Source organism: Vanessa cardui, chromosome Z (genome assembly GCF_905220365.1).
Source record: "Vanessa cardui chromosome Z, ilVanCard2.1, whole genome shotgun sequence".
Classification (NCBI taxonomy): Eukaryota; Metazoa; Arthropoda; class Insecta; order Lepidoptera; family Nymphalidae; genus Vanessa; species Vanessa cardui.
Genome location: NC_061154.1, coordinates 1,975,370 through 1,987,848, shown reverse-complemented (window position 1 = coordinate 1,987,848; position 12,479 = coordinate 1,975,370). Strand labels below are relative to the sequence as shown.

Here is a 12,479-nt window from a genome sequence, read left to right as displayed (position 1 = left end):
AGTCTGTAAATTTCTTACTGCTGAGCTAAGGCCTCCCATCCTATTGATGAGAAGTTTTGGGGCCTATTCTACCACGCCGCTCCACTGCGGATTGTTGGGTACACACGTAGTCATGTTTTATATAGAATCTATTTTTAATTCTTCAAAAGTGTTAATAAACTTTACATAATTTTTTATAGCTGCTTCACATGGGTACTTTATATGTATCATTATATTATGACCAAATTACATAAAATCATTATAAATTGTAAAATTTCATCCAAATACGTCCAGCAGTTTTTTCGTGAAAGATTAAAAAACAAACATACATGCTCATAAACTTTCCCATTTTTATTATTAGAAATTTACAATCAATCAAAAATACAAATCAATCTTAATAACTGCTTAAATTTAGTTTCATAAATATTATAATCAATTCAAATAGAAAGCGAATTCGTTTAATCGTTAACATCGATAATCGTTCAGTTACGAGTGAAGTCCTACCTTTAATTTGGATCCGTTCGTTTCAGTGCGTTCAAAAAATCCAAAGCGTTCTTGCTTATCCAATCAATGTTACTTTAAGGAACATTCGATTCCATATCGATATCGTTTCATTACTCGAGACGTACGCTTTATTTGCATTGCCTTTAGGCGTAACGAATATTGGTATGACACTGTATTGACTATTTACGTAGCCTCAAATATTGGTACTATAGAGTTAAGACAATATTAGAATTGGCTAATCATGCTATAGTATGGTTTATGTACAGATATGACAATTATGTCTTTTGTTTTTTGAATATATAAGAGACAATTTTTTTTTTATTGCATTGATTATATATATTTGTACATACAGCGATTACGAAAAACATGATCATCTATATGAATATAATATTAATTTATAATTGATTAATAAATATGCCTGAAATAAACAACAATATATGTATGTTAGCAGCTCGTTTTAGAGCAACGAGACAGGAAAAAATCTGAAACTTTTGGACAACAAAGAAAGTAGATCATTGCCGAACCGTGGGTTATATGCGGTATACTTGGTGGTCGGATTGGGATGGCCTTTTGAATAATGTATAAAAAGCTGCCCTTTCCGACTCCATACACGTTAAATGATTTTATTTACTCCCCATTCCCAATTCCACCTTCGCAGTACAATCTAACCAACTTTACAAATACATCCAAATTTTTTCATCGAAATCGATACCAGGTGAACTTAGTTACAAAGACACGCATACAAAATTTACCAGGTGAACTTAGTTACAAAGACACGCATACAAAATTTATATTGTACACGCGAGAGATGAGTGGACTGTATATTTTAGTTGATTAAGAAGGGGAGTTGTTACCTCAAATTCTGGGCTCTTGGTTTTGAAGACACTTTCTTCTTGGGAGCGCTCCCTTGGTCTTCACACACTCGAAGAACACGCCAGGGGATAATGTTATAGGTGAGGGATAATAGTCCGTTACACTAATTAATTTCGAAGCTTGACTATACGTCAAAATCATGCAATGGATACATTTTGACTTTTCAATACACGCATAGAACCTAAATACGCTTTATAAAGTAAATAAAATTCCGATTAATTTGACATTAATTCGTATGCCATTTCTATATCCATTTTATTTTAAACTCTATGGCTAAGTTGATATTTGATTTTCTATATGGATAATGCTTATTAAACGTACGTGATTAAGTCCATCTTTTACAAAAGATAAGCGAGAAATTAAGAAAGGAAAACGTAATAATCCCATTGATATTCAAAAAGAATCTCGATGGTATAGTTATTATCTCTTATGACAATGTAGTTTATTATCTCGAATTGGCATTGACCCCATAAATATGATATCACGTATTATTATCTCAGCGTCCTTTTGATTAAAAACAATAAAAAATTATTTTCTAAGAGCGATTCAAAACTATCAAAACGACAGTTGTCTTTACATTTTAAGACTCTATCTTTATATAAATAAGATTTTTATTCGTTCACTTGTACTGTGGTAGGGCTATGTGCAAGCCCGTCTGGGTAGGTACCACCCACTCATTAGTTATTCTACCGCCAAATAATAGTACTCAGTATTGTTATATTCCGGTCTGAAGGGTGAGTGAGCCAGTGTAACTACAAGCACTAGGGACATAACATCTTAGTACCCAAGATTGGTGGCACATTGACGATGTAAGTAATATAGTAAATATTTCTTACAGCGTCATTGTCTATGGATGATGGTGACCGCTTACCATAAGGTGGCCCATATGCTCGTCCGCCAACCTATACCATAAAAAAACCAGTATTTCTTCTTGGTTAGTTAAGAAAGCAAAACACAGAGTCACTTTTGAATTTATAATATATCATGAATTTGTTTGCGCACTATATTTGCTTAGATTAATAATAAAAAAATAAAATGTAATTACTTTGCCGAAAACTTATCGAAGCAATCGCGATTTATATAAAAACTATTCGCAGTTGTATTCAACAATAACAGATACACTTTGTTATTGTAAACTTGAAGTTTTTAATTGAACAAAATCTCTTCATTTTCATCAAATTAGTAAATTTCTCGCAAAAATATTTCGATTAGATTAATTACGCAATCAAACGTTAATTAATGATTATTGTGACATTACGATAAATTTATTGCATTGATTCGCAAATTAATCGAACAATCGATTGTCGATTACATCGAAATTAAGTTCGTAATAATTGCAATGCTAATTACAGATGATATAATATTTAATGCGATAATTTAATTAGGTTCTACGGTGATCAAAGTATTTGTCAATATTTATATTGAATTATAAATTTTGTATTGTAATCAATAATGTTAATTATTACTTAATTTATAATAATATATGTGAATTGAAATTGAATGTCATTTTTATCGAGTAATAAGATTTCCCCAAGCTTTTATTATATGTGGAAATATACACAGATTTGGCGGGATTTTACAAACAATTAAATTGCAGAAAATTTAAAATGGCGTATGTTTTACAGCTGATGACAAATATAAATCTTGGATTAATGAAAAACTGCTAAGTATGATTTAAAAAATAAAATAAAATAGCGTTTAAAAACTATAAAAAATGTATTGTTAGTCTGTCTTCAATACGAAGCAGAATTATTTCATAAAACCTGGAAATTATTTTTTTTGATAATCTATATTAATATTATAAATGTGAAAGTAACTCTGTGTGTCTGTCTGTCGCACGACCAAGCCTCTGAACTGAATCAGATTAAATTTGGTATGAAGCAAACTTAAACTCCAAGAAAGGACAAAGACTACCTTTTTGGTCTTACACATGAAAGCTAACACCCAAAACGCGAGCGAAACGAGCGAAGCCGCAGGCTATTACTAGTCAAAATTAAAAGATTCAATCCCGGACATCAGAACCAAATCGCCATGTGCCAGGTTTCCTTTAGCATATTTGTATAACGTACGGGTTACAAGACAACGTGACGTAATATGCTTCTGATGCGATATTCTGTTAAAGTGTAATTTAAACTTCTAAAGATTTAAACATATTAATTTTGAAAGGAGGTTGCGTTTAAAAATTTTCACTAACCGCGTATAAATTATTCAAAATTGAAACTCGCCGCGGACGTTGCTGTACGCTAAAAAGACAATAACTAAAAATTGGATTCCCGAAAATCTATCAACGACCGTATAAAAAGGAAATTGAAGTCTTTATATACAAAACACTCTCGATTTTGACTGCGCTGGCAAATTTGTTTAGTATATTAAAGACATCCAAAAGAAAATTTAAAAAAATAATTAAATTTAGAACATGTAAACTGTGATAATTAAACATAGTATGTACCCACCCATACAAAACATTTCTCAAAAAATCAGAAATGTTTTTAGCAAGGCTTGACTGGGTTTTAACTTCCCAATCAACGGTTAAGTTCTAACGACTTGGCTATCTCAACTCTCATTATCATTACTGATATTTATATGAGCCGAGATGGCGTGCATCTTAACCGATGATTGCGGGTCAAAACCCAGGCAAGCACCACCGAATATTTATGTGCTTCATTTGTGGGGGTAATTCATCTCGTGCTCGGCGATGTAGAAAAACGTCGTCGTCGTCGTGTCGTGTATGTATCTAATTTTATAGAAATTCTGCCACATGTGTATTCAACCAACCACACTGGAGCAGCGTGATGGAATATGTTCCAAACCTTCTTCTCAAAGGTAGAGGAGGCCTCAGCCCAGCAGCGGGAAATTTACAGTTGTTTTTGTTGTAATATGAAAATTCTAATTAATTTTTTTTAGTAGCTCAAATTGTAAAATCTTTATTAAACGTATGTAAATTTCAAGTCAATAACATAAACAATAAAAGAACAGAAAAACATTACGTAACTTAAATGCTACCAATTTTTTTAGCATTTGAATTTAATCAGAACACACGTGTCTGAATCAGGGTTCAGTAAAACGTCGTACACCGTTTTGCAATTTGCATAATTATCACATTATGAAACCGTAATTTAATTTTTTTGTTTACATTTTGCATGTCACTTGCTGACTTGTGAAATTGTATGAAATACAATGTCATATATTGAGAAATCAATAAAAACTTTACACGGGGAAATCCAATAAACGCATTTTTATATATACTATTAAAATATATTTACATAATAACTTAAAATGTAACGGTAATTTAAGACCTCTTTGTGTACTACATTGAAGTGTATCACTCCTTTAGGGGTAGAATATATAGAAATGCTTAAATACGTATCTACTCATTTTTAATCAGTACCCCAAAAAGTTTAATGTTTCTAATATAATAAATGACGGGCTTCCATACAAACTGTCAATCTCTATTTTACCCCCTTAAGGGTAAATTTAAAAAATTCTTTCATTAGTGGGTGTCTATTCAATAAAATGATACCACTCACCAAATTTCAGTCAGGATATTTAATTTTGTATATTAAACATAGATATATATTTTTTGCAGTCTTATAGTCGTATCACACACTGGCACATTTTGTAACTACAAGCGTCCCAAATTCACACTAAAGCAAGGCGATAAACAATTAAAGTGGAGAGCCGCGCCTTCGTGAATGAATATATCGACACTCTATTCCGAAATTATTTTTACAAAATCGCTTTTCAATAAACAAATGCTAATTTATTTACTAAAGACCATATAACATGTGTTCGACGTTCTACAGCGCATTTAGATGTATGCCAACAAATAATATCTATCAAAAAATTCTATCTACTAAAACATATTAGGTATGGTATGGCATTATATGGATATAATGAATTAAGGGTAAGGAGAGAGCTAGCTCTTGTAATATATGTTTTTAAGGTTTTTAGAGGTGTAGTCTATAATGCTGATGTCCTTCGCCAGTTGAGTCTGTGCGCCCCAGATGTGTGGCGGAGACATCGACCGTCGTTGCTAGCGGTGCCCATCGGGCGAACCAAGTTGCTCAAGGAAGCACCACTGACGTGCACGTTACGTACTCTCAATGTGATAGCAGACAGAGTGGATTTGTTTTGTTGCAGTCTGACTGAACTCACAATAATTGCTGCTTGGAATATATCATATACAATTTAGTATTATATGTATTATTATAACATGGATAGATATTTTAAAATTGTTTAAAAGAGTTGTAATATCGAATTGGGGCACAATCCTGTAATGATATCTATACAGTGTGGCATTAAATAAATATACAAATAATACTTTAATGTTTATATTAATAATAATACTAACTATATTTAAATTTAAAAATATGAGCTTATAGTCGATCGTCAATCATTGTATAATCCAGGGAGATCTTTGTGTAATAAATCACTCTCGAAGTGGCGTAACTTTGAAACAATAAACGCTTCAAGACTATTCTTCCCACTAAACTATTTTAATGTTTCCTAGCGCTGATAATAAGTCTACGTATCGAATAGTATTACATAACGCGTGTTAATTTAAAACGAATTTGCAAATAAGTCGCTTACGCTCTATTGAACATAAACCTCAAGATGCGAAAACGACAATTACAGACCTAATTTGAGATCTTTAATAAAAGACATATGTGTATTTCAATATTATTGGTGACATAAAAATATTGGAGACATAAGTACATAATTTATAGTTTTAAAATGATTTCAGAGATTATGGGTCTATTCGATTCCGTAGCGCGTTACGAACGCCGTAACCCGTGTAGATTACTACTACGCTGCTACGAAACAACGTTGTACAAATGCATGTTCCTGATAAGCAAGATTGGTACCAGTTTCAGTAGCACACTGAGTGCATTTGCTTATCCTATATTCGGATTACCAAAGCTTAAAAAGACTTAAGTGATCTGTGATGTAATGAGCAATCAAAAATTAAAATTAATAAATAATTTTTAATTTATTCTTTATCGCGTTATAAGTCGCAATAAACATTTATCATATGTATATATTTTTTCTTGAAATAGAAGGTTATACTAAGTGAAATATAAACGAGGCGTTATAGCAAATAATAAGCCATGAAAGTCTTCGCATTCGTTATTGACGAAACAGAAAAACAAAACACAATCGACCATTTTATTTCAGTCAAAAAAAAAAAAAAACGCAAACCATTACAAGCGCCGGTTCGAGCAAATAAAAACGATCGGACATTAATTTGATGTATTTGTTCACTGAACACAATGGACAGGTCATTTTGACAGACTTATTTACTGGGTCTGGTTAACTAGGTGATTTGGGTTACTATTCATTTGCTACAATCGAGTATTGTTAAAAAGGAGCTTGTGGGATGGAAAATGTAATGAGAAACATAATTGACAATGTATAATATAACTTAGGAATACTATAACAGTATTCCTAAGTAATATCATCCTATTGCCCTTATCCCAATTTCTTTGGTGTCGGCGCAGCATGTCTTCTGCTTCCATACTTCTCTGTCGGACGTCATCTCACAAATATAGCATTCCTAAGTAGCATGTTATAACTACTAGTATTTTTTTGTTTGTTACTATTCCATGTTATTTTTCTATTCTTCGTAATAATTTGCAAAAAACATTTGCAACAATCAGGGTACGGAAAGATACATAGGTATTAAACACCTAACTCTACACGAACCACACACACAATGCTGTCAAAGCCGTAGGGTACTAGTCATAAATAGTTTCAACATGAATTTATATCATCTCTATGTAAAAACCTGGTTAAGTTCGATTCGGTCTCGTCCACAAACGGTTCCGTACATTAACATCTATAAAAAAATAGTAGATGTTGATAGCGGCAACAGAAATAGATCATGACGTACAGCCTCATGACAGACGGATAGATAAACGGCTGGATGGACAGCGGAGAGAATAAGGCCCGTACCCTTTGGGTACGGAACCATAAAAAGAAACAATATGTCGAAAAAGTCTTAAGTAGTTTTGTTTTTCTATACGTGAGAGATAGGACGTATGGCATTAATGCTTGCTATCTCTTTCACTGAGGTTTTAAGTCTAGTGCTTTTTGAAGCAAGTATAGATTAAACGTTATTCATGATAACCACGACTATCGCGATCAACTAGAATAATCACATCCAACGTTCAATTTATAAGTTATAATATAGATTTTAATTGAATTGAAATTTAATTATTATCGAATTTTATCGCATGCCTGAAATTTGCTAACACGCCAGGAAAGTTAGTCGATACAAAAGTTTCTATATTAGGTGCTTGTGAAGCGATTTATTTATGGTTCAAGTGATCTATTGGCGAGTTATTAAAACTACGTACCTCGAAGTCTACTAGTGGATTCAGTCCACTAAAATTCGATTTTTGAATATTTCAGTAAATCAATTTTCAACTGTCACTAGAAATTCTAAGTTTGAACGTTTGTACATTGGTACACCTGAGTCCTGAAGTATTTCAGAGTCAGTTGTCTCATCGACTAATGAGAATTAGTAATAGATAATGTAGTTGGATTTCTCACACAAAAAGCCTGTGATGAGAATGTATGTATGCCGTGATCAGAATCGGCCCCCCGACTGATTGATCATCGTTTTAATGTGGGCATGGTGGGCTATATACGAGGTCGTATTGGTGGGCAAACAGTAATACTACTACTAATATTGTTCTGTTCCAGCTTAAAGGTTGGATGAACCAGTGTAACTATGGGTAAAATTATCTTCGTTTCCACGATTGTATTAGCAATGAAAAATTAGTTAATATTTCCTACAGAACTAATTATAAATATGCGTACGTGATCACTTATCATCAGATGGACCATTTGCCCGTCTGCATGTTGAGAGGAATATGTGGTTATGCGAATGGATAGAGTAAGGAATAAGTATATAAGGGGAAGATTGAAAATGGCACCGGTAACTTAGTAAAGTAAAATAGGGCTTTGTGCAAGCCCGCCTGGGTAGGTACCATCAGATATTCGAGACGATGTAAGGAATAGTTAGTATTTTTACTGCGTCATTGTCTATCGGTGATGGTGACCACTTTTCATTAGGTGGCCCGCCAACGTATACCATAAAAAAAATACTGAGAAACTATGTGGAAACCGGCTGTTATGGTATGGTCATGTTATGCGGAGAAATGAGGACCATGTTAAGAGGAATGTTTAAGCATGGACGTGGATGGATATAGAGGAAGGGAAAAACCAAAGAAACGATATATTATGTGACTGTATTATGAATGAAAGACGGTATGGCTAGAAATACTTGTGAGATGACGTGAGACAGAAGAAGACATACTGCGCTGACCCGAAATAAAGTGGGAGAAGGGAAGGAGGATATATGTACTAACGAAATAATAATAAATAAATATAAATATATGAGACAACATCACGTACATTACTCTGATCCCAATGTAAGTAGCTAAAGCACTCGTATTAAGGAAAATCAGAACTAACGAAGGTACCACAAACACCCAGACCCAAGACATCATAGAAAACTAACGATAATCTACATCGACTCAGCCGGGAGTCGAACCCAGGAACTCGGAGTGATGTACCCGTGAAAGCCGTTCTACACACCACACAACCACGGAGTTCATCAGAACGAAGAGTTACTATAACAGATCGTGCACTATTTACAAAAATATTAGTTCAGAGTGAAGAGCCTTCAGAATCGTCAGAGTAGCGTTCGATCATTCTAAATAAAAAACAATATAAATTCGTTCTCTATTCAAATATGTAAATAAAAAAAAACGAATGTCAATATATTTCATGATAAAAAAACAATCTTTATTAAATTAAAAAATATTGTTATCTCATACGATAAACAATGTATTGTTTTTTAGAGAATAACAAAAATGGAACAGTGATCGATCTCTGTTGGAATTAGTAACAAATTTGATGGTATTAAATGAAGACTAGAAAAGTTGAAACATAATGGGATAAATTACTTGAAAGTATATTAATATACATAGTGTATAATTTTTTAATTAAACATGACTTTATAAATTTCACACTGCTGGGATAAGGCCTCCTCTTCCATTAAGGAGAGGGTTTGGAACATATTCCGCCACACTGTTCCAATGCGGGTTGGCGCAATGCACATGTGGCAGAATTTCGGTGAAATTAGACACATACCGGTTCCCTGGCGATATTTTCCTTCATCAACGAGCACGAGATGAATTATAAACACAAATTAAGCACGTATATAAATAGTGGTGATTGCCTGGGTTTGAACCCGCAATCATCGGTTCAGATGCACGTATTCTTACCATTGGGCCATCTCAGCTCTTGATAATCTTCTATTGATTATATTTTATCTTACTTTCATATGTTAGTAGTTTGAATGTTTGTTAATCGATTACGAAAAAAACGACTTGACGGATTTTAATGAAAATTTAGCCTGACTTAATAAAGACTTTATATAGACGCGCAGACTGCAATACTTGCATCCTACCCAGGAAGCTAATTATGTCATTATTTTTTTAAAAAATTACATCAAAATTACAATTACAGTGTAAATATTCATAAGACCTTTCGATTTATTTAGTCGTTCTTATTCTGACATATAAATATATATTACATAAAATATATTTTGATTTTTTTTTCATTAGAATTCTATAAATTAGTCTATTGTATCATATTAAGCTACACTATCCATTTTACATAAAACATATACCAGCAAATGCAGCGCCTTTCGGAAAAAAGAATTTGGAAATGATATGTGTGGATATTTTTGGGGAGGTATCTCTTCGTCACACTTAAAGGTTTAAATCCACTTGAAGTACTTTCTGTTATCTTTAGTTCTTAATGCTGTTAATTTTAAAGCTATTTGTCTTTAGCAACTAAAACATTTAGAATCGTGTAAAATTAATGAACGTGTCCATGTCTGATATAGCAGAAGGAAAGTCGAAAAAAGTTCTTGTGATTATTTTAAGCGAGCAGAGAACCATTACCGAATGAAATACTCGCCAATCTTTCAGTAAATTATTTATCAAGTTGACCTTTAAAATACTTAATCGAATATTCTTTGCCTCTTCAATAATGCAATATTATAAAGAGTATGTATGATCAATTGCTAATTCAAACTGAATTAACAATTGATTACATGGTTTACCATTTGATGTCGCAATGACTCCAAAATTGTCACTTTGTTAAAATTTGTTTTCTAAATTTAAGTATGAAGAATCTGTAGCTTACCAATGGCACGTGAGGGGGCTTCGGAGAAATCTTCAGGGTCACATCGGCTGGGCAACGGCCTCGGTGCGGAACGGCGGCGCCCGCTTGGAGCTGAGCTGGTGGTAGTCGTGTGCTGTGCGGTTGCTGTGTACTGCACGACAGCAAGCTACAAAAATAATAAAAATTGAGGTTACAGTCTACTTATAACTCAGCTCAGACAACCTGAGCATGTGATGTTTTAGTGCGCAAATATGTCCGCAGATCTAACCTTACTTTCATAAACCGATGATAGAATTTTATAAAATCCCCTAGAGGAAAAGCATCGGTTACCAAGGTTCTATTACTTTACTTGCTTTCCAAGGCAAGGTAGAGTAAATCTGACAGCTTTCTGAGTTCGGGTGGATTTAAAGTATTTTTCGGAAAAATCAATAAAATGTTAACCGTTTTACCAAACCGGTCATTAATTATAATTTTAACTCAATTTTTAGCTAAGAGTGAGTGGACTTATAAGCTAGTCGGTCATCACGGCAGTTGCATTATTTGTACAACGACTAAGTCCAAAGGACTAAGTTATTTGTTCCAGGTTGGATGTTGATGAAATAGATAAAAATAAAACGATATATCTTACGAATTGCTGAAAATAATCCTTACATCACATAAACATAAACATATAGTACCTCTTACTTCCAAATTTAAAATAGAAAACAACGCCATCTCTTGACCACTTTCATAGACGCTTTCATATACTAAACGCTTCTTAATACAAAAATCAATCAAACAATTATAAATACCAAACAATAACCTTTTTATTTTTTATATAACTTCTCGTAGAATCATTTTTTTCTTAAACATCAAAAATATTACTAGTAAGAAACTTTATACTAAAGTATAATAGTTATATATAGATATAAATTATTATTATTATAGTTTTAAATCAATTGTCACAAATAAATTTTTCACAGGTTGCGATATAACGATAACTCCTGCGAGTTATCTGGCACGGTTCAACCCTTTGATAATTAAGGTATGGAATAAAGTTAGCTTTAGCGATATAGATTTGCTTCAGGCCTAGATTCTGTGACCTCGGCGGCTAATCCGTTATATGGACGAAACGACACGGCCATTACACTGAAGTATAAAGTTGATTGATTAACATGTCGACCATCAATAGGCTGGGTAGCTTATGACGTGCTGGACAGGGTCGTATTGTTGGACCGTTCGTAATTTCGATGGCATTGTGGTAAAATAGCCTTTTTTGGAAAGTCATGCAGGTCAATTGCTTTTAGGTCGATGATTCTGATTATGTAGAAAACCTTTTTGAAACAACTTGGAATCAATCGGAATTCGTAACTTAGAATAGATATTGTTGTCTATAAAACTGGTTATACAACTCAAATTTGATTTTCGATTGATCTCAAATTCAAAGTCAAAAATATTTATTCAAAATAGAAGTGAACGCTTTCTTATTGATAGTCAAAAATCTACCACTGGTTCGGAATTGAACACTTCAGACCTGAGAACCGGCGATAGAAACTCAGTGGCGATCTAATATACAGCATCTACATATAGAATACAATCTAAGCTTTGTTGTAAAAGTAGTAAAAAGAAGAATGTGTTTGGAAGGCCAATCCATGCAATCGAATTTGCACGGAGCCGTAAATAATGCCAAATAATATAAGACTACTTTTTATACCTAAAACATATCTCTCGTCATTATTTGGAAAGGAAATTGAAATTTCTATATATGTGGTTTTCGGTATAACGCGTTCGATCATTTATTTCAGGCAAACACTGCTATTGTACCGTTTGTGCTAGTTTAAATATTAAAACCTCCTTGGTAATATTACCAACCTAAAAATAATTTCTGTTATGACGTTTGACATAACAGAAATTATTTTTAGGTCAATGTCAAATTATATTTA

The 12,479-nt window shown here is 33.1% G+C and overlaps 1 protein-coding gene across 2 annotated transcripts in view; it reads right to left on the bottom strand.

Moving 5' to 3' along the window:
• Nucleotides 1–12,479, bottom strand: part of LOC124542927 — a 232,060-nt gene that overhangs the window by 22,494 nt on the left and 197,087 nt on the right. For both annotated transcript variants that reach the window (XM_047120870.1, XM_047120871.1), the window contains one exon: nt 10,579–10,723. In XM_047120870.1, the coding sequence (XP_046976826.1) occupies nt 10,579–10,723 (145 nt within the window). The remainder of the gene's footprint in view (nt 1–10,578; nt 10,724–12,479) is intronic.